This window comes from Anser cygnoides, chromosome 4, assembly GCF_040182565.1.
Source record: "Anser cygnoides isolate HZ-2024a breed goose chromosome 4, Taihu_goose_T2T_genome, whole genome shotgun sequence".
NCBI lineage: Eukaryota > Metazoa > Chordata > Aves > Anseriformes > Anatidae > Anser > Anser cygnoides.
Window position 1 is genome coordinate 13,338,753 of NC_089876.1, and position 26,175 is coordinate 13,364,927.

Sequence of the window (26,175 nt, forward strand, 5' to 3'; positions counted from 1 at the left end):
TACAAGAGCCCTTCTTCTGGCACAGCCTTCTCATGTGACCTTAGATAAGTGCTTCAATACCTTCTGCCCCTATCTGTAGAAAAAGGAATTATTACATTTCTAAGCAGCTGTGAAATTAGGTATAGGAAGTAGTTTAGTGCTCAGACACACAAGTATTCAGGAGAGTAGTGACAGTCAATTCAAGTAATAGTGTTTTCCCTATAAAGATTGAAAGCAATTTTCAAAGTGATGAAATGCATATCCTGCTGTGGAAGTGGAGGTACAGAAATAAGTAGATGATTGACTCTAACCACACACGTCAAGTTTCTGCAGAGATGAGAACAGAACCTAGGTCCCTCTTCAGACCACACCATTTCTCAGGCACATCTTTCCAACTGCATGAGTTTTGATGGAGCAGCCATTTAATATAAAACTTTCTGGTGAAAGATAAAATAAGTTTTTCTTGCTCAACTGTTCCTCAAGGATAACGTAAACTATGGGGAAAATTTGCACCTCAGAAACTATTACTTTTTTTACAACTATCCTGTGAAAACACTGAATAGCTTTAATAGAAAGGACTATTATTCTTTTTCTTTCATTGTTTTTTTTTTCTTTTGTACAAATTACCATTATATGAATAATGATGTATTAAAATAATTATTTTATATGAATTTACTTCTACTATGTTATTCACAAACAGTACAGTGATTTGAATGAAGCCAAAACAAGCAAACTGTTACTTTAAAGATTACAAATCTTTATATTTCATTTATGATATCACACAAGAACCCAACATTTCTACCCTTTGAGTTGTAGTTTTACTACTCTAAAATATTCTCACGCTACGTAGTATTTGTTCGAGTGTAAATTAAGTCTAGCTCAAGAGGCAATATGTATATCAGGTGGATGCTACACAGAGCTGTTGCTCTTCCTGCAGCTGAGGGATATTGATAGTATACTTATGTGATTAGTCCAAAAACAATTAATAATCATTCCTGAAATAATTTTGTATCTACAAGAGCAACTATCCAATCGAAAGTGGTCAAAGGAAAAACACTGACTTACTTTGCATCACATAAAAGAAATTAGGAACTTTATTTAAAAATAATAATAATTAATTAAGATAAATAAATAAATAACTTGATAAGCTTCCAGAGCTAAACCCAGCTTTTCTTCTCTAGCTGATTCCCACTGACTTTCCACTGGTCTCTGTGGCAGTAGTCAAAACCAGAACAAGACTTCTAAAGCGTTAGGAAGTGTACAATAAAGCCATATTTGTAACACAAAGCATTTCAAGACATCTAGCTTCATTTTCACAGGAAACAGAATCAGGAAATGTGATAGGCCATCAGCCAAGGAAACAGACTTTTGTTTAAGTCTGAGCACTCTCTTAGGTGTTGCAACTGTATTTCAGAGTGTTTTAATAATTCCTGCTTCTGGGTGAATCAGAAAAACATAATAATACCTAAATCACTTTTTTTTCTAGATTTCGCCTGTAAGGTTTGACCTGCTTTAGACCTGCTCTACTCACTGAACAGCACTGCTATTAGGGTTTCAGACTAGTTCTGCAGTCTTTATGTGTGTCTACTTTTCAGATTCTCCAGCCTTTCCCAGAGAGATCCACTATGCTGTGCTGGTAGAACCTCAGTATGTCTCAGCAGCCTTCAAAGCTTGTTAAAATTACTATAGTACTTCTATACAGAAACACACAAGATGAATAACCAAGTAGATACAGTCATATATATTCAGTACTCAATTTAGTACTCAAGCTGGAGTCACCAGCTGGAATGGATATAGACAGGAGAAACATGACGAGTGCTTAAAAATTAGATTAAGGGGCATAAAATGGTTAAGGTAGTCATAAAGAGCCACATTCCATCATGCTCTATTGATGGGAAATGCGCTAGTGAAGAAAGATTCTGTTTAAGTATGAAACAAATTTTTGTTGATGGAACAGAAAAGCCAGCCATACCTTTGAGGTTAGCAAAGAATACAAAATCTGTGTAGCTTCATTAGGTTTATGGGTGGAATGAGCCATCCCTATATACTAATTGATTGGGGAACATGCTAATTAGAAAGAGTTACATAACTGAAGGACAAGAAAAAAAAATAGTTTCAGAGTTGATTTTATCTCATTAATGATGGAGCATGGCATTTTTATCATTGTATTTAGGGGCCTTGCATTTAAATTGCATTACAATGGCTCAATACTTCAAGCTTAATGAGTGTTTTAGTCTCAGTATAAACTGTTTCTAATTATTATGTTAATCTTTTTTTATAATTATCCAGAGTTTAGTTGCAATTAGAAAAAATTGAGGATCTTTTTATGTTAGATAAATGTAATTCAAAATTCAGCTAATTTTGCTTTGAATTTAAAAACACATTTCAGCCTGATTATGTTTGCAGTCTGAACATATGGAAAGTGTAATTCCTGTCTCATGGAAAATTCTGATACTTGAACATTAGTCTATTCTCAAAATAAAAGTTATTTCAAATGGAGAAGAATAGTTATGACTATTGATTTTTAAAAGTAACTTTCCTATTATCGTTTGAAATAAACTTTTCATTTTGAACTGATACCATTTTTTGTATTTTAAAATATCAGAAGCAGATCAAATAATCAACTTCCACCCTACTACAACTCCAGCTGAAGAAGTTCAGAAAAGAGTTAATCTTGCAAAAGGAAATATGTATTTCAGTTTTCTCTATCAAAATGAAATGTTTACATGATACTGAGAAACTTCCATTTCAGACTTCCTGATTGATCAAGAGTGGTTTCTTTACAGTTTGTTCAGTACTAAGATCTATGCCTTGTGATTATGACTGTATCCAGTCATCTATGACCAGAGGTCATTGACCAAACTATATCTTCCATAACTTTGGTATACTCTTAGCACTTGAATGATGCGCATTTTGTTCACTCAGAGGTGGTGGTGTGTTGGATAATGGAAGATGTAATCAGGTACAAGATTTGGGTCTTTGTAAAGGAAAAGGAGTATCAGAATCCAACATCTTTGTAGAAGTATCCTATCACAGAAATGTAGTATGGCTTTAAATGGACCCAAAAGGAAATCAGCTTGAAAAGATAAATTTGAATTCCATTCCAAAACCAGCCTTGTTTTCCCAATATAAAACTTACTTTTTGTAACAGAAATTAACAGCATTTTAATTTTGCAGTGTTTCCCATTTTCCATGAGATTTAATTTCCCATTAAAAATTATTCAGAGGAAAGTTCAATTACATTTCGGGGGGGGGGGGGGGGATGGAGGGGAGTGATTGTCAGTATTTTTTGATATCTCCCAGCTACGTCATCTTTAAAGCATGGTGAAGTGTAACAACCTCTGCTCTAGATTGCCAGAAGCTGGGATAAAATCCTAGTACTATGGAAAAGTATCGTTGTATATCTCTTATTTGTATATTCTATTAAGAAATATCTGTTACTATAGATTGAAGTAAAATAACATCTGTAGTGATGCATTACATAATATTTGAAAACAACCAAGCTGCCAAAGAAAAAGATGCTAGGACTGATACTCAAAAGCTGCTTTCCCTTTTAATGCTGTAAAAGAACATAAAACCTTTTGTAATGTTATTTTGCAAATGTTGGAAAAGAAACAAAGATGCAGTTTTGCATTTCCAAGGAGGTTCTGACACCTAGGAAAACAAGAATCTGCTTGAGCCTAGGATTTAAGTGAAATAATTTCTCTCCAGAGCTGTTTACACTTCTAATAAGGCAAAATAAAATTATATTGCCATTAAATACATCTAGTTTGTAAAATATATCAAGCAGCAAGCTGAAACCTGTAAAATAAAGTGTGCTGCTTGGGCAAGTCATACAAGCTGCAAATCATTACAGCTTTCTGAGAGGAGCTTAAACTGAAACTACTGAGTGCCATTGTACAACCTGAATACCTGTTCTGTGGAATTTGAGACACATCATCCCATCCCACCCAACCCCCCCCCAAAAAAAAAAAAAAAAGTAATACCTAGGATTTGAGAATGTCGTATGCCATGAGCTACTGGGAGGGATTTACAAATAGCAGAGACTTGTCCACAAGTCACTGAAATCAATACAAAAAGTCCTATAGCCATAAACCATAGTAGCATTCTGATTTGAGCACTGCCATTCTTTTATGCCTAAAATCTTCTCAAAGTTACCTTAATAAGGTCTTCAGAAGCTTCATCAGAAGCTCCTGGGATGGCAGGGATTATTGTGAGCATTACACAGGGGAAAAGCAAAAAGGCTCTTGCTCTGTGGTAGGTGTGGGAATGTTCGGTGGTTGCATTGTCCCATGAGAATTTTAACACCAACTCAATGAAACAGCTCCTGCATTCTGAATGATTGAGCCTGTAGAGGTGTTTAATGGCACAAGATAATCGTATCAATGAGAAAAGCTCTTGTGACTGCATATCTCTGCCACAGTCTTTCTTAGGAGCATTAGGTTAAGAAATAAATATTTCTTGGCTTTATGCCACTAAAACTTGTCCAAAATTTAACCATTATAAATCATATTCAGAGCACTTGGTATGCTGCCTCTGTGGTCTTCAGACAGCTTACTCTGTTTCAGCAGCACACAGATTGAGGTACCTGGGAAAAAGAATGTAATTGAAAAGCAAATGTTTGCTTGTGATGGTTTGCTTGAGCTAATATAAGGAGAGATTAAAGGAAAAAAAATTGTTTCTTTTAATAAATATTTCCAATGTGAAGCATGCAAAAGCAGTTTGAAAGTTCTGATCTTTTGATTAAGAATTCAATTTTATCTCCAAGGAAAGCAAATAGATAATTATCTAGATTTCTCATCTTTTAGCTTTGTGACTGTTTTCCATTTTACGTCTTTTTCACTTGAGAAGGAAGTGAAGGAATTACAAAATGAAGACGTTTTGGTCTCAACTGAAATTCAAAATTCCTCACTGTTGAATATTTATGATCACTTTTGTTTCTCTGTTATTGTCCATTTGTGTCTGCATTGAAAGTGTGCATTTCTGAGTGCTTCTTTGCTGAAATCAGTATATTTCAGAAAAAAAAATCATTTGTTTTTTATCTTTTTAAAGATTTCGTTTTCCATCAACCTAAAAATGAAATGAAGTAGAAAACACTTCTATTTCCCAACATCATTCATGTGACAGAAAACAGGGAGGAGAGCAGGAGCATCCCTTCTGGTGGCAGATGGACTTTTAGATTGGATTAAACTAATTGGGGGTACCTCATGATATACTACAAGGTTAGTTTTATTATAAGTCTACTTTCAAGGACAGTAGAATGAGATAGTCACCTTCATAAGGAAGTTTTTTTCACTTACTGTTGTAGGAAACCCTATGAAAGCAGATAATCTGTTCTGCCACTGTACAAAGGGAGTCTGCAGGCAACTTCACTATTTAAGCAAATGAGCAAGATGTCAAAGCTGAGCAGTTTGAATGCATCCAGAATCCTGCTCACTTTGCACTATAGAAAACATTTTTTGTATTGGGAAAAAAAAAAAAAGGTAAATCAGCTCCAAGAAATTTTATTGTAAAGAAAGTAAATCTGAGATGGTCTAACTTGATCATTTTTGCTAATTTATACCTATCATATAGACATTACAGTCTGTAAAACCTGCAGTTTATGTATTATACATTTACAGACTTTTTTTATGCAAAAGGGGGGATCAAACAATCATCCCTCTTCTACTAAAATATGCTGACTATCATTCCTCCATTTTCTCCTCAAACATAAGCAAGCACAGGCAATAAAGGTAAAGGCAACCAATCTGCCTTCTGAAAATAAATAGGAATAGTAAAAAACATGCTAAGCCAGAAAGATTTAAATTAATATAGTCTAATGTACAACCGCTAATATTTGAAAACATTGTTACTCATTTAATCTAATGGATTTAAAATTATTTCTTATTAACAAAACAAAACAACAACAACAACAAAAAGCTGAATAAACCTGACAGCTAGGCAGAAAATAGAAGGAACACCAAATTTGTTGTTGTATTTGCAAAAAGCCAGCATTCCCATCTTGTAGAGATCAAACCCAAGCTGATGGCATGTCCTCATGTGGAGTGCAGTATAAAATAGGAAAAAATGACTGTCTGTTTAACGTCACCATTGATGATGTGAGCTGCAAAAATTAGCACAGAGTGTGATATGTTTTACTTGTCTTCTTTGTAGGGATCAGGCAAGGTCTTCAGAAATTCCAGTGATGAGTAATGGTACAGGCAACAACCAAGATGAAGCTCCCTTGATGGGTACCTAAGATTTAAAATAGCAGTGGCTGAAACAGCTCCAAAGGAAAAAATAGACAAAATACAATAGTGGCAAGCATGAATGGAAAACAATACTGTGAAAAAGCAACTCAATTTATATTTCCTGATACAGGATGTCATTTAAATGAAAAGGCATCTACAAGTTCTGAAAAAAAGTAGAACTATAGGATAGTGCAGACCTGGGGTGGGGAAGAGACTGAGACTGTAACTAAGAAGAGGAATCTCTGCAGAGCCAAGCCCTTGCAGGGGAACCACAGACAAGACAGTCTTCTAATGCTACTTCCATACCCGTGGGGGTGGAGGACTGTTGATTAGATCGGTCTGAAAATAGTAATTTGGTACCTTAGACTGAGAGCAAGAGTCTGATGATGGTCGTTCTACCTAGATGGTCTTGCTCCTTAGGGTCAGATTAGTGTAAACCTTTTGCAGCATTATTTTGAAGCGACCTTTCTCAGCAGCTCATTGGTCTTCTGACACAATGACTGGTCAATCATCCATACATTAAGCTGAAAATATAATTGGACTTCAAATACAGGGACTTTCACTTTTAGGTTTAACGTAAAAGTTAGGTTTAACATAAAAGTGAAAGGAATTTGCATTACCAAATCAACTACTCTTTTTCAACAAGCAGCAAATAACCACAGATTGTTGTGAAAGGCCTGTAATGACTGATCATGTATTTTATGTATTGGTGTTTAATTTAATGTTATGAAAAATAACATCAGAAGTCAGATGTTCCTTAGAATGGACCGAAATGTAAAAATTCTCACCTTTGCCATATAGCTATTGTTGGTGTTTATCAGTGGCCGGAGCCTGTGTAACCACACCAGCCTAAAGCCCAGAAAAGTTTTGGTTGTAGCTGGGAACAGTTATGTATTAGTACTGTATTAGTGCTGTAGGGATGTTCACTTATTGTGCACTAGTTTCATTGTGACTGGCCACATGAAAGCACATAATTCTTTCTCCAGGTAAGCTGGCACTGGAGTTATATGACATGAAGAATTTAAATTATTAGGTTATGGGGCTTGGTGCATTGGGTAATAATGGCCATCAATTGCAACTTAATTCCAAGCCATGATGTCATTGCCAATTCAAAATAATTAGGACTTAGTTAGGCACTGTCAAATCTTCAGGATAACCATAGGTTAGTTTACCTCAGCTTAAGATCTTGCAACTGCGTTAGTTGTATCTACATTCTGTTAGCACATAACATTCAGGTAACCTTTTTCTAGTGTAGAAAGGTTTCTTTTGCATAGACTAAATTGTTTAGTGGAAAGTAATTAGAATTTCTATTATCATCTTAATCACTCATCCAGGTATTCTATTATAAAGTAATAATTTATACAATTTTACTATTATAAATTCACAAGTCAGTAAATTTATTTTTTTTAAGATCAATGAACATTTTAATTAAGTTATTATGAAAAGAGTTCCGTTTTGCTACAGGACTGAGCTTTAATTCAAAAAAGCTATTAACTTAGTAGCAACAGTGGAAACATCAAAAATCAAGGAACAACAGAACTGACGTAATAGACCTTATCACTGCTAGTGAATAGCAAGGAAGCCTTTCTGAGACTTATGCTGTTCTTAAGCTCTTTCAGTGGGTAAATGTGACATTGAAACTAAGGAGAAAAATTTTCAGGACCTGCTCAAGTATAAAATGCCTGTAAGACTTTTCATAAGTAATGAAACGTATCTCCCTTTTGTTGAGAAAAGAGGGTTTCTGACTGATGGTATTGCTTACTTATGAATGAGCTGACAAAAAGAATCTCTGAAATCTATTGCTAGGAGAAATAGGTTGACAGGTATGTCCAACAGAAAAGGTAATCTTTAAGAAAATGTATTGCTAAAATACAGAAGGTCTAAATTCCACTTTAGCTATAATAGACTTCCCCGTGAGATCAGTAAATACACAACAGACTATACAGACTATTAAGCATCTTTTTTTTTTTTTTTTCAACTAGAAAGTAGGAATATTCACCTCCCTCAGTTACTATGAGGATAACCTCATTAATAACTGAACTGGAAGGCTGAGAGAAGTTGCTATGGGAATAAAATGTCAAATTTCAGTGGACCAAACTGTTTTCTCCTACAATAAAATTCACCAGAGTCACCTCCAGGTGAGAAGCAATTCTTTAAATGAAGTTATTGACAAAATCAACAGCAAGGCATCAGTCAATCTTATCCAGATGGAGGCCTCTATAATGCCAAATGGGGCAGGGGAGGCTAAGAAACCCTGTTGCTTTAGGATTCTTTGGGTGTTTGCTCCAAGACCACTTTTCTCGCAGATAGGTTTTCAGAAAATGAGTCTTAGTACTATGTTTATAGGAGGCTAGGAAACCATGTGAATAAGACTTAATCCAAACATCTAGACAAATTATAAGTTGTTGCCCTCTTTTTCTTTTAAGTTCAGGTCTGTTTCTGTCTCTAAAATTGAATATGGAAGAATTAACTCTTTTGTTTATTTGTTTGTTTATTTTTAATCATGACTACAAACAAAACCCTGGTGGCAAATAAGGACACTAAAGGATCAGAAAGATGCATATTTCAATTGACATCACTTCCCATTTAGTGTTTTTAAACTCAAGCAAACCCCATAGATTTCAAAAGAATTATGACAGTTCTAACATGTAACAGGAGTGTGCCTGAAATGTGAAGCAATAGACTTGTTTTACATTTGTCATTGTAAGATTACTGTTCCTCGGTTTGATACCAGAGATGTTCCCTCAGGGAAAAAACTTTCAAAACAAGTAGGAAAACCTGCCAGATGTAAATGTGGCTGTCTAGGTCTGGTTTAACTTTTTGGATTTGAAACTAATATCAAAATAGCAAAAACTTTCAGAACACTGAGATTCACTTCTGTGGATGTCCAGGCATTTCTGTCTCATGGTTCTTCCTCATCAAAAAAGTCACGAGTGTTAACATGAAGAACAATCTATATGTCTCAGTGTTGTGAAGGCACCAATTAAACCTACTGGCCACGAACCTCTTCCCCTGCTCCCCCACTCTCTATCACAACACTGCTCATGGTCTCAGGAGCCCCACTGAAGCTGAGGCCTGGGTCAGGCCACTGTGAAACCCACTGTGTGTAAAAGAGCTGCGAGAAGCCTGGCTGGGACCTGTCCTGCCTTTGCTGAGCTGTGCTTCACCTGAGCTGGGCTGCAGTTATGTCCATGCCTGGTCTGTTGTTCAGACTCTTGGCTGATCCTGTCCTTTCCATCACTGACCTACTCTGCTCATCTGGCTTGGGGACAGCAGGCTGAACCTGCATTGAGGCCACCACCCCTGGCTGCTCCTGCTGTGCAGTGCCATTTCCAGCCTGGGCAATGGTTTTACAGTAATGGCATCTAACTGCAGGTAGCAAGGCTGCACAACAGTAACTGAGGATAGTATGGAGACTGGAAACAGGAAAAATCATCTCTCATTACGGAAAAGGGCAGTGTTTATTTAAATTAACAACACATATAATGAGTACAATTAAGTCCCTGTGCTCCCATATGGAAGAATTAAAGAAAATTTTGAGTACTGCAATAGTGCATGGGCACAAAGAAGAGCTTTAGAATCCCACAGACATCTCTTATACCGACCAGATTTCCATTGACTTTTAAGGGGGGGTGTTATCCTCCATTAACTCCACCCATTAGCCCACTCATCAGCCACCATGCTCTGCAAAGAAATGATTTTCACTATATAAATTAGCACTTGAGTTACATCTTACTTATAGTATAGGTCTCAAATATTTAAAACTAAACTGTACTTCTAAACGAAAATAAAATCCATTTTAGGGATGGAACCTCAAGTCCAAACCTCTGAGATTCCGGGGAAACTGATCTGAATCTATCTTTACAGTTTTGATTTTTGAAATGATCTGGAGTTGAAAAGGCACATTATTATTATTATTATTATTATTATTATTATTGCTAAGATTCTTACTATTTCACTTTATGAATAATTTAATTTCATAAGAATCACTTCACTTTGCCTGCCGTTTTGGAGTAAAATCTCCTGTGGGGCTCCCAAGTTTTTATTTTTTTTATTTATTTATTTATTTTATCTATATGTTCAAGATAAAGCTTTTCTTGAATTTGAATCATTGTTCCAAAATGATCAATTTTTCTCAACTTCAGTTGAAGCAGTAACCTGAACTATTATTTAGCATTAAAACACTTTCTCTTTTCTTTTCTGTTTTGGTATTTAATTTTTTTGTAACTTTTTCCTTCAAGGTGCATAGAAAGGGAAGAAAAAAGTCTTGATGGTAACACCAATGTTTAATTCATAAAGAACCTGCAGAATTTCAGTGCAACTCAAATTCCTTCATCTCAAGGTTTACAGGTAAATATTTAATGATGATAGAATTGGTTGTTTTGGTACTGAGACTAAAAAAGATGGTTTAGCTGCTGTACATACAATAGCCACCTAAATGTAGCAGTTTTTTATTTGGAGCTCATTATTTATTCTCTCATCATTGCCTACCTCTGGGGAATCCTTCCAGTGGAGAAGCTGAGATTGTTCCATCCTGATAAAAGTATGCTTATTTACACACCACAAGCAATTATACCAAAGCTGATATACCCAAGCACTGCTGAAAACAGTAAATATGAGTAAGAAAATTGGAGCCTTTGTATGATTTATCCACTGGTACATGAAAGATTTAATGTAAGCATAGATACACTCAGAAAACAAAACAAAACAAAACAAATCCACCCCATCTCTGCTCATAGGCTCCATGTCAGCTAGCACAGGGGTGACTGAGGGGAGGAGGACTTCAGACCAGACATGTTTCCCAGATTTATGTCTGGGGGTACCCAGTAACAGTAGAAAGTCATCTGCTTCTTTTAGCCACAACTTAACTTATAAAGACTTACCTTATATCACCACACAAAAGGAATGAATAAAAAGATTAATTTAATCTAGAGGGTGTGTAGCTAACAGGTATTAATGGAAGGAACATAACTTCTAATTTTAACAACAGAAATGATTAGCTGCAAAGCATAAACAAATAGCAAACTGCAGAGGATAAAATTGTTCAGTGCAGCAGAAGATTTGTTAGTCTTAATGCCTGAAACATTTGGTGCTATTAAGTGTGCTCATACCAGTTCTGTATAAACATAGAAATAGAATCTCAAACAAGATTAATTATAGATGTTAGATGAAAATAATGAGTATTGTTAACTCATTTCTAGTGCTCCCTACCACGTACACTGGGTTTGTTTTGATGAGAGGAATGTACATAGAAAAGAAACATCTATGGAAAGAGAGAGGTCTATAAATATACATGTATCTATATTTTCTTAACTGGGATAATATGGTAAATTGGTAGATCAGAGTTTCGTCTGGCTGTTTATAAAAAGACCATTGAACACTCGTGCTTTCTTCACATTTCAAAAAGAAAAACTTTCAGAACAGAAAAAAAAAAGTTTATTTCCCACCACCAGGTCTATCCTTTTTTGTTTGTTTGTTTTGGCTATGTTAATCAACAAACACAGATGGAAAAAGGTCAGGAAATCAGCTTAAAGTCATTAGAGACTAGAAGAAATATATTGCATATGATAGTAATCAGCAATCTTTCCCAGGTGGTCTGCTGGGCTATATTTTTCTTTTCCAAATTAGAATGAAGCATCACAGGATGTTCTTTGCAACATCCAGGATATCCTGTCACTTGAAACATTAGGATGCTGTTGATCCACATATGTCTGTGGATCAAAAGATGTGTATGATCTACCCAGCAGAGGAAGGCTAGGATGCTGAGAGCCAATCCTGTAGCTGTTCATTAGCATTTGTATGCCCAGGGAAACATTCAAAATTCTCCACATCTCACTGGAAACTCAGAAAACTGAATGCCACAAGCAGTATCTTTTCTTTCTAAGAGATAACATCTATACTGAAAGTGTGGCTTTCTATTCAAGTATTTAAAACCTGTGACTGTTTTCCCTTCAATACCTGTAAAATAGACTGATGACTCCTGGCTTAGGAGAACCAGAGGTCTGAAGTCAGGGAAGCACTCAATGTAAGTGCTCAAAACCACTGAAAACACGGCATTTCTTAACTGTCATGTATTAGTTAATCTTTTCTAAGAAGCAGACATAAACTCTCCTAACTCCCAGAAAAGCCTTGTGAAAAGCCATTCAGAGGGAAAATGCAATCCTAGCAACAGCAAGAATTTGCCTGACCACCAGACCAACTCCACTTGCATGTCCTGTCTCCCACAGCCAATGTCTACCACTACCTACAACTACTCTCGAGCTGCTCTCTTCTCCAGTTCGTCAGTACAGAGCTCCCTAACTCTAAAAGAACAGAGGCTTCCCTGCTGAAAGTTTGAATCATTAGAAGAAAGTTCCCTATTCTATGACTGTTTGTTAGCAAAATCTTACAGTGCTTATTGGTGACTTTTCCTCCCATTATATCCAAATCTATCTCAGTAAAGGCTAACTTAGTAATACCCTACACAAGGGATTGTGTAGCTACCTCTGTAGTCTTCATAGGCAAAACAGTCAAATGTGGAGCTGAGCATAAAATAATAACTTTTTTCTGCTTCTTAGAAAGAATCATTTGATTAGTTTGTTCTTTGACTTCAAGTCCTTTGTAATCACAGTGCTTAAGGTGCAGTATTGTTCCAAGAGTTTGCAGGCTTTACAGATTGAACAAAGATTTATCTAAACCTAACCCCAAAAGACATAAACACAATAGTCATAACATAATGAGAAAGCAATCCAGGAAAAAGCAGAGGATGGTTTCAGAGATGTGGAGGACACTCAGGAGGCTAATGGCAATTTCACAATTACATTACATCTCTGTTTTATCAGGGCAACAGCTAATCACAGGAAACAGTGAATGAAAACTAAGAACAGTTTTTATCGCTCAGCGAGAGAGTCAGAATAATATTATAAGGAAATAATAATTACTGGAGGGATTAACTCAGTTTGCATTTTTAGATCTTAAATAAGGAATGGCAGGTGTTCCCTTACTATTATTTCAAATCTTGGAAAAAGAAGGAAAATATTTTTTGTATGATCCGTTGGTGTAGATTTCTTCATAGATGTATTTATCTTATTTAATACAGCAGTCTTATAGAGAATAGTGTTAGTAATACCTTGACACAGCTAGCACTCTATCTTCCTTGGTAAAAAAAGAAAAAAATAATAATAATTAAAAAAAAAAAAACACTAAAAATGACAGGGCAGAAAAGTATATCAGCTTTGGCAGGTATCCAAAAGTTTTCAAACGTCAAGGTACTGAAATTAAAAAACAAAAAAAAAAAAAAGAGAGAGAAAATGAGAGATTAAGTGGAAGTAAAATAAAAAGGAAAATATTGACAAATAGAAGTAGGAGGCTAAAAATTGCATTATTAATTTATATTTAAATTTGAGTCAGATAACGAAAATGTAGGGTTGACTTGATAGAATATATACAAAATAAATATTTTCAAAAAACGTAGAAAAGGATTAATGAAATATAAAATACAGAGTTTTATGATATGATATTGTGAAGAATATACTTTCAGGGATATAAAATTTGAGAAATAAATTACAGTTTCATCAACCATGTTTAGTTATTATTAAAGCCTTAGAAACCTGCATAATAGGCTGCCACCAACTCCAGTAATGCTGTGTAATTGCATTCTAAGAGGGGTTTCTTTAATTTAAAAGGAAAATGTATTTGTGTTGATCATAGAATAAATGAAAGTAACTTATGTGATTATATTGCATTTAATAAGCATGTCAGAAAATAGGGTAAAACATTTCTAAGAATAAAAGATTTATAGAACTTAATACTCTTGTGTCAAGACTTGTGACAGAGATCACAGAAAAGGGATGTCGAAGAAAAACTGATTATGGATAGAAAGAATCTTCCGTGAGTTTGAGAAGAAACTAAGCATACACAAAAATGAAAAAAAAGAACCTTGATGGACTGCACAAGTACAATAAACTGCAATATCCAGTAAGCTTTCAGGGGTGCATACTGCTAAATCTCCTGATGGACAGAGAAGGCCAGATTGGAAAATACTAAAAGATAACAGTCTCTAGACCCAGGTAATTTAAGTAGAGATGTCAGACTTTTATGAATTTTTGGGTAGAGCTGTGTAGTGCCAGGAGTTGGACTTGATGATCCTTATGGGTCCCTTCCAACTTGGGATATTCCATGATTCTATGATTCTATGGATGCTTTTTACAGAGTTCTAATTTCCAGCAGTTAAAACCAAAACTGTCAAATTGCCTTACAAATCCTACCCTGTTAATTTAGACTGTTTGATTTCCTTAAGAAAATACACGCTTTGATAAGAGTCACTGTGGAAATATGGAAGCTAAAGATAAGGTCAGACTGATCAGCTGATCAGATAATTACAGTGCAAACAATTCTTCTGGCTCTTGGGGTAAAAAAGAATGTGTTTGGGAATAAAAGGAGGAAAGTCCTCATTTCTGTGACACAAAAGTACACCCATATTCTTGTTCTTGTTGCTGAACACTTCAGAAGAATGTTGACTCACTAAGACTTTCCCGAAAACAGGTCACGTGTTGCACTTTCATTATTTTTGAACGATTCTGTTAAGCAAAGAATGTGAAAAGGAAAGACTGGTAGTACTCACCTGTGAAGCAACAAGTGCCTTTCTTCTTTCCTCTTTTCTCTGAAAATTTGTTTGTGTTTTATAAGAGTAAAATGTTAGTATCTATTCAAAAACTCTCTGTACACAGGAAGTACAATAAAAGCCCATCTACTACATCCTCCAAAATATTAAAATAAAGATTAAGAACTTGAAATGTACAGTGTAATGTTATACCATATACACATAACGTGTAATACATAGAGTATAATGTTAAATTCTCAGAATTTAAAATGAAATCAGATGTTCTATGAAACACAGTATTAAGAGAATCAGTTCTAGGTCCTGATAGCTCTGTTATAAGTACTTAACCTCCGTGCATACTGAGATGGTATAGGCATCTTGAGTCTCATCAACACTCATCTGAAGATACTGTGCAATATGAACAAGTATTTCTCATAAAGTAATTAGTTTCTTGGCATCAAATGCGGACAAATAAAGCCAGCATAATTCTTCAGAATAGTTATTGTATTAGAGGCTGAACCCCAGACAGCAAGACAGCTTTGTTCTTCTTTAACAAAAGAGGCAAGTACACAGACGTTAGCCTGTTTTGTTTCTGGAAACACCCCTTATTTGCTATACTTGCAAAACTGTGATTGAGTCGAAGGAAATTCAGGATAAGATTTGATTAAGAGAAGTGTTTATTGCCAGCACAAGATTTTGATCTTTATATAATGATCTTTCGCTTTTTCCTGTTTTAGGGAAGTTTATGTATACATATGTATACAGTATTCAGAAATACATCAGCAAATTCATCAACAGCTAAATATAGGCTTACATTAGGCATTAGGTAATGTAGTTTAAGGTAATTGACTTAACTAGTTCATGAAATTAAGCAGAATTGTGCTCAAGAGATATCAGGTCAGCTGAACTGGCCAGTGCACACTGCTTACTACTGCTTCTCTATCCCCTCCAGAAATCCCTGCTTTTCCTGCTGAATTCACTGCATAACTCCCCTGAGCTTTGTCATTTCTCTCTTTTTACCATGGAAAAATACCATTGAGCTCCACTAACAGGCTGATCTTGAAGTTCTCATTCTTTTCTCTTGCATACACCCTCATAATTTTTTGTTTCACATTGATTGATCTCAGTAACATCTTTTTCTCCTCTACACCTTTCCTGCCACCTCAGCATTAGCTCACTCCAGCTACTTCAAAATACTGTGGAACCACCAAAATGAACCTGGCAATCCTTTCCTCTTTTCTGCCTTGCAGTACTTGGTCCAAGATTCCACTGCCCACTAGGTTTAGCATCAGGAAGGTTTCTGTTTATGCTTTCCCAGCCTTGCTGTTTCAGGAGGAATCTAGATGAAAGTGAGTCTTGTGTTTGGCCAGCAAAATCCCTCCCTTCTTCATTCTCACACTCACATTCAGAAGAGTTTGTATAATCCTAATAATCCTGATGGAATTCAGACCTAGCTTCTTTGAGTATTTGTGAGTAAGATCATAATTCCTCATTATTTTTTCTCCAAAGATTTTCTTGGTCTTCTTTTGAGGGAAAGTGAGAGAATGGTTGAGCTGGAGTTTAGCTGCCCAGCAGAGTAAAACCACCACAAACGGTACTCAAAATTCACAAGAAACTGCATTCTCACGTTATTGCTGGCTTTGTAAGCCATGTCCACACACCCACATCAGGGAAGTCTTTTGCTTTTGTGCCAAATGCAACCGATGACCCATTGGATGTCACGTTGCCTGCTGTGAGGAGGTACACCTTTTTCAACTCACCCTATGGAAAGGTGTCAGAGGAATGAATACAATCAGCCTGATGATTACCCTGACAGAAGATTGGCCTTTTGAATGCAGCTAGGAGTGAAGACAAAATTGTGGAGTAGAGTCATACTTTAGAGTCATACCTCCATAAATTCAAACACCGTATGTCTATGAGAAAATCAAGCTTTTTCAGATACTTTTCCACAGGCAATCCCACATCATGAGAAAGTTTTCCTAAGACAGCTTTCTTCTGAAGTTTTGTACAGAAGTCAGCAAAGAGATACTCAGATGTTGATCTACATATTAATTTCAGGTTAATTTAAATCTTCTAGTTCCAGCTCATGCTATTCTTTAAGCGTATAAAATCGACATTACATGTGCCTAAGCCTGTTACGCTGTTGGTTCTCTCCACAACAACACCCAGTCCCCTGCAAACTAAAAGCCAGTCTGGGAACATTTACTTTTCCAGTGTGCTTCTTCTTTCACCTTACATCTTCGCTAGTCCTGTAGAACCCAGCTCTCTGAAAGCCTGTTCTTCTGGCACAGAACACCACAGCAGCACAGCTGCAGGAGCAGGACCTGCAACAGTCATCTATGGGCAGATATGGGAAACATAATTTTGTAAAGGAGTGATTGCAAAAGAAGTGGTGCTGATTTAGATAACAATCTTGTTTTATCCCAGTTCTTTTAACATTCAGAGTTTTGTCCTGATCTTGATTTGGATTCTCTAAGCTTATCTTGATGCTTGGTTAGCCTTGAACTATTTATATTCAGTTACCCCAAAAGTCTATCCTGAGTTCCAGGCACACTATGTAACACGCACATCAACATGGGTAAAATGCTACCTAAATACTCTCCTAAATACTCACACTTCTTACATAACAAGCCACAAAGAAATTCTGTAACACTCTCAGAGGTAGGTGCCACACCAACTACCTATGTAAATTCTGGAAGACTACAAAAGCAGCAGCAGAGACTGACACAACACCTTTATCTAAGACAGAGGCCCTAACAAGCATCAGGGTTTCTGAATTATATTGTACTATATGAATTAAAGTTTAAAGTTTGATAAATAAAAAATAAAATTGCATAATCCAACATGGTCATAAAACAAAATGTAGAAATCAAATGGTTTGGATTTTGGTTATTAAACACCTTCATAAAATAATGACTTCAAAATCTGTGGTTAATCTTTTTTTTTTTTTTTTTTTTTTTGACATGGAAGATTTTTAAATGACAATGTGGTATTCCTACCCAATTCAGTTCTAAAAGGGAATTGGAATATTCGTCTTTCAAAAGGACAAATTAAAATGCTACATAACCTGCTGTAGAAATTGCATATACAGCCCCAAAATATCAAGCCTTATTTAGATTTTAAACCCTTTATTTGACTTATTTCACCATAACTGCAGTGTAGGGCTATATCTTATTAAATAATTAGTTAGAAAAGAGTATGTTTTTCATATTGTGATTTAGGCTGTTTACAGTTATTACATGGATGTCTCAGACATTATCTATTACAGCTTTGTGGCAGCAGGCTGAAGACCTCTATCATATCACAGACAGTAACTGGACACTGTATACTCTATTTTGAATCTAACTCATTTTGACATTTAACCATGGCTTTAAATTGGTTCCAAGTGAAACCCTTGTGTGTCATTTTTTTCCCTCTGTCACTTTTATAGATCTTCAGCTTCCACAGTACTTTATATAAACTCAGCCATTATGCTCTGAATTTAGCTACCTGAATCTATATTAATTGCAGGCCTTTTTGTTAGGATATGTATCTATTTTTTTACACTGCTAGTACAAGATGGTCTTTTGAGCAGCTGGTCATTTAATTATGACTTTTTCTGCAACTCACCAACAACTTAAAATTCTTCATTTAAGCTGAAGTCATTTCTAAAGAGGAGAGGTTGAAATCAATTTGAAATTACAACTTAGAATTTAAAGTTTATTTTCTAACATAAGATTCCTGTTGAGCTCTATAGCTATGACACTACAGCAGAATGAAACCTTATGACTCAGGGGAGGCAGTGGGACTTCAGCACTTGCTTGAAGTACATGCATAAGCACCACAGGGAATCATGGACTCGCCATGTAGAAATAAGTCAAGGCATGGTGCTATGCCTCATTTCCCTCATATAAGATTATAGTACTGAGGCATAGTATGACACACTGACCTCTGCAATGGAGTGTTCAAACTTTATAGCTTCAGGATGCTTAGTGAAAGGTTCTTTGGAAATACATGTTTGCTTTAAATGTAAAGTGACTTTATCAAAAATAAAAGCAAGCTTTTAAAAAGTTCAGCCCACTTGTTTTTAAAAGCCACTGTAGCAAAGCTGACTTGTTAAGCCCCAAATAATCAAATGCAAATGCATCTGCCATGTCAGTTCACTTTCTAGATTCTAACACTTCTGTTTCTTATCCTTCCCTGTGTATCTCCCACCATCACATAGGCAAATAAGTGTTATTACTACTTGGTAGTAGTAAATGACTCTTTCCTATTATTTAATTTTCAACTTTTAAATATCATTAAAGTTTTAACAGAGCACAGTCAAGCAGATCTAACATGAAAGATATTCCTTAGACTCACCAGGCTATTGCTAACATTTTTGTTACTCATGATATTTACTGAGAATTTGCAAGTAACATTTACCAATGGTGAATATTCCTTGCAGCCTTCTATTGCTATTCTTATGAACTTATTGTTATTTCCCAGGAGCTGAATCTGAGGAAAGATATACTCCTTTTCCTTCCCTCTGGAAACACATATTCAGGAGAGGAAAGCTGTTCTGTTTTCTTTATGAGGAAATATTCCAGATAAAAAGAGTCAAAGTTCTCTTGCTTCAGCAACATTAATCAAAATGAAACTGTTTTCCTTTTTTCTGCATACTGAACTGACTACACAACTGTGTAGTATCTAGCTTGAAGACAATTTAAAATGTCTGGGGAAAAAAAAAGTCTTGCAATTCCAACCCATTAAAGCATTTAGCTTTGAGATGAGGTAGTGGTGCTGCTACACCAAACATAAACATAATGGTCTATCCAAACTATACAGTAATGAAAATCAGGAAATGACGCATATTTTTTTCATTGACCTTTCTTAGCAAGGGTGTAAGTTTTAGGCAAATAAAGTATTCTGTTCACTGGACTTTCCTAGCTCTTGTTGTGCTTTAACCTAGGCTAAGAAGAAAAAATAAGATAAAATCAGCATGAGTCTACCAAAAGTTGATGCATGAGACTAATAAAATACTTTTCTTTGATGAGAAACTCATATCGTATACGGTACACTTGTCTTAGATTTCATTTTTCTGAATTTTAGTAGAGTGAAAGCATAAGCAAGGCTGAAGAAGTTGAGGATTATCTGACAAAATGCAAGAAGACAGCAGATACTGAACACAATATTATTTTGAAATGAGAATTATCATGCTGAAGAGGGTTAACAGCAAAGATGATGAGGTCTGAAAATGATACAATTTAGTATGTCCACAAAATATGGAAAACTGCCATTGAGCTAGTGAGAGTTGTGATAATACAAAACATTAAAGTAATGGACAGTCAGAGCATTACAAGGAAAGAAGTTGAGGTTAGATTCAGTGAGAATCTGAACACGAGAAATCGACTGAAATTCAGTCCACTTCAGTACAAAGTGCAAGGTAACATACATAGGAACACCAAAAATTCCTGCTGCAGATTGGAGCTCATCAGTGGAAATTACTGAACATGGTACTAGTGAGCCAATTGTTCACAAGATGACCATGAACTATCCATATGACATGTCCATGCAAAGGGCATATGTTGTTTTAGGCCATACTGGGAAAGTAAGTTCCAGTAGAGATCAGGAGATACTGTTTCCAGTACAAGGTTCTGGTGAAAACTTACCTATAATTCTGTGTATAATTTGGCTTATCTGTGTGTAATTGAGATGAGTTCAAGTACATGGAGATGCGGGACATGAGGAATGAAAAAGTGGGAGAAACAAGAGAAAACTAGGAGAGGTTTTCTTACAAAAAAAAAAAAAAAGAGTAAAAGGAGACTTTTGCTATTGTCTGTCTACACACTGAGTAATCATTATGGAGGGTGAAGAGCTGTTTAAGCTAACAAAAATAAAGTTAAAATAAACATAAATCATATATAGGTCAAGAATACTTTTAATCAAGAAAGCAGATGTTTCTACCCATTTGAAGAGTGAGGTTCTGCAAGCTCCTTCTAACAAAAATAGGACATAGAGAACAAATATAGCTAGTTTAAAAATGGTATATATTGTGGCCTTTGAAAAGATCAATGTACAATAATGATAGGTTACAGTATCTGTGATAACTGGGGATGGAACAACATGGCTTCCAGCATGCCTTCCAGCTTTCTGGCTGGATTATTTTTGTCTATCCTATGCACAGTGGGAACTCTACAAGCAATTTATATTTTTTAGATCTACTCAGTGGATCAACACCTATCTTCATAGGACAGAAGGTATGAGTGGTAACCCCAGAACAGGCTTGTCAGGCAGTACTTGGCTGCTCTTCAAGTACTATTTCCATATACTTGTTTCTTAAATAGTACACTGAATATGCAACTTTTTCTGTGATTTACAAGGTGACAATAAATTGTTTTAAGCCTCTTCCAAATTTCATGTTTTATTCCACATCTGTCACTGACATATGATGGATACATGTTTTATGTATGAACATAAAATGACAATATTTTTTTCTGCTCATTTTTCTCATATTAAGAGGCAGCTGTGACATTGCACACAATACTTTAAATACCTTGTTTTTTATTTTACCTACATATTCACACACAACTCATTTATTTTAGTTTTATTTGAATTGGTAAGTATTGTCACTTGAGCAAAATTATACTGTCTCAAGAAACAAATCTAGTTTCTTTTGTTACAGTGTTTTTTGAAATTCTCATACTGAGTCCAATACTGTGGAATACAGTGACTCTTGTAGTTGCTAGGGGGAGTATGAAATACTGTTTGGTTTTGGACTAAAACTTGCAAGATGGATTTTCAAAGACAAGATATTTTCCTATATCATTTAGGCACTTGGAAAAATTCCATTCTGAATAATAATTCATACATAGTATAGAAAATAGGCTATTTTTTCAAAAGCAATGGTCTCTTCTGAACTAGATGGCTGTGGTAAGGATTATATCTTACAAGAAAAAAAGACAATGTTAGGAATATTCATATTGGGGGGTGGGGGTGGGGGTGAACAAGCAAAGAATAAATAATGACCTAATAGAAATCCATAAATACTTTATGCTCTTGTTTTTATTAGGTCTTAGTAATGGCTGCACTACAGAAATGTTTTCCTGAAGATAAAAGAACAAAGCAGCAGGAAGTCTTCTCTGTAGTAATTCATTATTCAACTTTGTTCATTTTGTTCAAAAACTGACCACAGCCTTGTCTTATTTAAAAAAAAAAAAAAAAAAAAGTGGTAATAATTCACAGAACCCGTTAACTCAAGACAGCTCAGTCAACATACAAAGGCAAAGGCATGGCTATTTTTTACTTTAGGGTATCTAGACAAGATTAACACCGTGCTTTCAATCTTGGGTGTTGCATCAAGATTTACACGACTAGTTATAAATGATCAACACTGGAATTTTACAACAGGGGATGGTTTCTTTCTCTCTCACTTGTTTACATAGCATGACCTATAGTAAATGACTGAAATTTTATGCCAGTACAGGAAAATCACAGCTATTGCATCACGACACACCACTACTGAACAATCTGTCCCATTCTCTACACAAATGATGAAGTCTTGTAAACCAAACCTCACCAAATACCTCTTCAGGATTTGTCAAGCATTAGGGAATGATATCTGTGTTTTAAACACAAGTAAATATGTATTCACCTTTTTAAACACTTTACAAGCATTTAATATATTTCTTCCATACTAGCAAAACAATACAATTGTTTCCATATGTCCTGAATTTACAGGGAAGAGCATAAATGTTTCTGATTTGTTATCAGCCTCAGAAAGGCAAAGCAATGTGATAGTCTGCTGAGGCACAACCACCTCTCAGTAAAATATATTGGGAATTATGTTGAAATGAATATATTCAAAAATAAGTCTCAATTGTCCAGATATGCACCAACATGTATGCCATAAGTAATGTTAAAAACATTTCTACCAATAATATGCAAATAGCTGATTCTTAAAAGTTCTGTATTCTCTTTGCTTTAAAAGCCAAAATGATTGCAATTGAAAGTCACATAATCCCAGACAAACATAATTGTCTTATGAAAATGACATGAAAACACATAAAAGTGAAGAAATTACATGTTTTATGCAAACTTTCTCATTGCTTTCCAAAAACTTTACAGGATACACTTTCTTCTGACTTATTATCTAACGGGGGGGGGGGGGGGGGGGGGGGCGGAATCTCAAAGTAACAGAACAACATAAAAAAAAGTTTCAGAAAGTAAAGGTGGTTGTAGAAGTACGGTGACTGGCAGATACACCACCATTTAGAATGGGAAGGTGGGCAAAGACTCAACCACAAATGAAAACAGAAAAGCAGGCATCCATCTCCAAAACAATGCCGGTTCACAAACGCGTTTATGAAGTCACCTGCCACCATGTGTTTAAAACCCAAGCGTGGTGTGCTAGACTCCAGATTAGCTCGGATAAAAGCAAAAACCTACACAACGAGCGCGACCGGCTAAACAAAGGTGGGTTCTCCCTCCTCCATCCCCAGGGAGTTTACCCGGGAGAAAACAGCCCGCTGGAGGATCCAGCCAAAACGCCTCACCGGAGGAAGGCTGCCGGCACCCGGCTGAGGGTGAGGATGCTACTACCTTCGGCCCCGAGGATAACCCAAGGCCGGCAGCGCCGGGATTCGGCGGGGTACCTCGGACAGCTCCGCACTCACCGTCCTCGTTCTCGTCGAACACGGGCGCCCTGTGGGAGTGGCTGCCCCCCATGTTAGTCCTCATCCCCCGCCGCCAGCATCCCGCGGGGCGCGCCGGCAGGCACCCCGGGGCCGGGGCAGCTGCCCGACCGACCGCCCGCCCGTCCGTCCGTCTGTCCGCCCGCCGCCGCCGTGGTCCCAGCCCGGCCCGGCCCGGCCGGGGGAAGCCTCGGTAGGCAGGGTTAGCGGTCACCCTGCGACATGCCAGAGATCCGAGCGCCCCTGGCAGCGCTCGCTGCTGGCTCGCGGGGACTTGGCCCGGCTCTCATCGCGGAGGGGCAGGGGAGGGAGGGAGTTAGGGGAGGAGGGAGGGAAGGAGGGAGGGAGGAGGCGGAGGTCCCGCTGCCGGTGCCTTTTGGTGAGCGGTAAAAGCTGGATCTACCTGGATCCTCGCGGATCCTCCCTCTGCTTTTTATCCTCCCAGACCCCCGCTAGGGAGCGCGGAGCCCCCCGCAGGGTGGCCGGCATCCGTGCCCTGCGCTGCCCCCGGCGGCACTCCCCCGGCTGGGGAGGACATCAGTGCCCCCCGGAGGAGCTGAGCACCACCAGCACCGCCACCGGCACCTGGGGGCTCCCGGCACCCGAGGAGGGTGGGGGCTTGTGGGGTGCAAGCGCTGCGTTGGGTCGAGATTATCTTTTTTTCCCTCCCCGCTAAGGATTGGGAAAGCGGGGGGGGGGGGGGTAGCAGCGGGGCCGGTTGGCCGAACTTCCCCGAGTTCATAAAGGGGATGAGGAAAAGAGAGAAAATTTCCCTTCCCTTTCTCCTTCTTCTGGGACCCGCCCCCGGCTCTTGGGGAGCGGCGGCTGCAGGGATGCTCCGGGGATGCTCCGGGGATGCTCCGGCCCGGCCCGGCACAGCCCCCTACCGCCACCTGCCGGCCGGACATCCCCCGGGGATGTCCCCCAGCCCGGCGACTCCGTTAGGCCCCCGGCAGGAGGAATTCCTGGTGGTATTTATACAGGGAAACAGCCCACCAGACCCCGCTTATGAAAATGTTACTGCCATTCACAGCTTTTGAGGTGAATAGGAATGATTTCTTGTGAAATTTGTGCCAAAGGGAAACAGGTGAAAAGCATATCTACATTATTATTGTATTGAAGTTAAAATCTGGGCAGTTCCTGTAGGGTAAACCCACAGAATAAAAACCAAATGGAAGTTGTGTTTTTGGTTTCTCCATAATGGATGAAGCGATTAAAGCGATAGGAGCCAAATGATGTGTATTCTCATATAAATAAGAGGCTCTAATGTTCCCCTGTGGTATCTACCACCATTCTTTCAGAATAACTGATTTCGGAAAAAAAAAAAAGGAACAAATTCTATATGAAGTAGGGGAACTTTTAGTCTCTCTGCTTACGAGTTTTAACTACCTGTGTTACTTGCATCACCTATCTTTGAAACCAATATAATCCTGCTGTAACCTTTCAGGGAAAGATTGATTAGAATTGAATGCAGTGGGTGAGACCCTGAGCTGTGTGGCTGTGAGCTCAGAGCTTGCAGCATCTACAAATCCAGAGAGCTGATAAATTCAGACCTAGTGATATTTTTCCATAAGTAGACATGGACAGATTGTATCACCAGCTGATATCCCATACTTAATTATCTGGATTGCCACTATTTACATGTAAAAGTGTGTGCAAAATAGGGAAGCTTTCAAAACATTGATCCACGACTATTCATCTAAAATGTTGTCTGGAAAGCACCACTTGCTTTTTGTTATTCTTTTGTTTATTACTCACCCATTCAAAGCTTTAGTCATCCAGTCAAAAAACAGAAGCAATATCATGTTACTGAGGTTATGTTCATTCAAGCAGACGATAGCAGTAGCATATAGAAATCACTGCCTTTCAACATGGTGCTTTAAGTTAATCCATTTCCTTTTGCACTAGCAAAGGAGAACTGCATTTATAGTTTAACACATTTCAACTGCTAAGATTTACCTTCTAACCGAGCCAAGGGCTTACATCCTGTTAATGTAATTGCTTAAATTCTTGTGAAAGGACTTTAAAGTGACATTCCAAATAAAGGGAATAACTAATTTGCCAGTAAACCCCCAATCTTCCATGTGATTGTTTTGTGCACAAGAAACACATTCATAGAATACAGACATGGTACAAGCAGGAGCAGTTTGGGATTGCTTTGCACGCAGAAAATATGAAGTCAAAAAAAAATTACTCCAAACAGCATCCAAGAGTTACTCTATTTCTTTTTACATCTGACTTCTTCCTTGTAGACTGAGAGCCTAATGAGTCTTCCGAAACGTCTTTCATGATTTCATATGACAAGACCCTCTGTGAACCAAAATAGTGCTAACAACTTGCAGAGCAGTGCGTTGTCTCTGTCCATTAAATAGTCATTCCTACTAGACTGACACGTCTTTTTGACTCCTATTTGGATTATTACAGCTTTTCAATCCATTTGCCCTTCATTTGTGTAAACTCCTGACTTATGTTTAAACATCAGCATAGCTAGGCGGTTAAGACAAACAGCACACTGTGTTAATGTGAAATGTGAAAAATTAACATATATTAATAAAGTATTGATGAGCCATTCATTCACGACTTATTTACTGATAACTTTATGTTCCTCTATAACTCCTGCACTTGAATATTGACAGACATTATCTTCACAGTCATCTATAAAAACACACCAAAAAAAAAAAAAAAGATCAATTGACAAGAATTGTGCTGTTCTAAAGGCAATACAATATATTCA

At 37.2% G+C, this 26,175-nt stretch overlaps 1 protein-coding gene across 6 annotated transcripts in view; it reads right to left on the minus strand.

The window, feature by feature from the left end:
- The window catches only part of STK32B (serine/threonine kinase 32B), a 175,462-nt gene extending 151,081 nt beyond the window's left edge, over nt 1-24,381 (minus strand). For 2 of the 6 annotated variants that reach the window (XM_013179893.3, XM_048047002.2), the window contains exon 1: nt 23,424-23,780. In XM_013179893.3, coding sequence (XP_013035347.1) covers nt 23,424-23,487 — 64 coding nt within the window. In that variant the 5' untranslated portion in view covers nt 23,488-23,780. Of the gene's footprint in view, nt 1-23,423; nt 23,783-23,844 lie in introns of those variants that run through there. The other 4 variants (XM_048047020.2, XM_013179850.3, XM_013179866.3 and 1 more) reach the window with 4 other exon arrangements.
- Between the last annotated feature and the right edge of the window lie 1,794 nt (nt 24,382-26,175).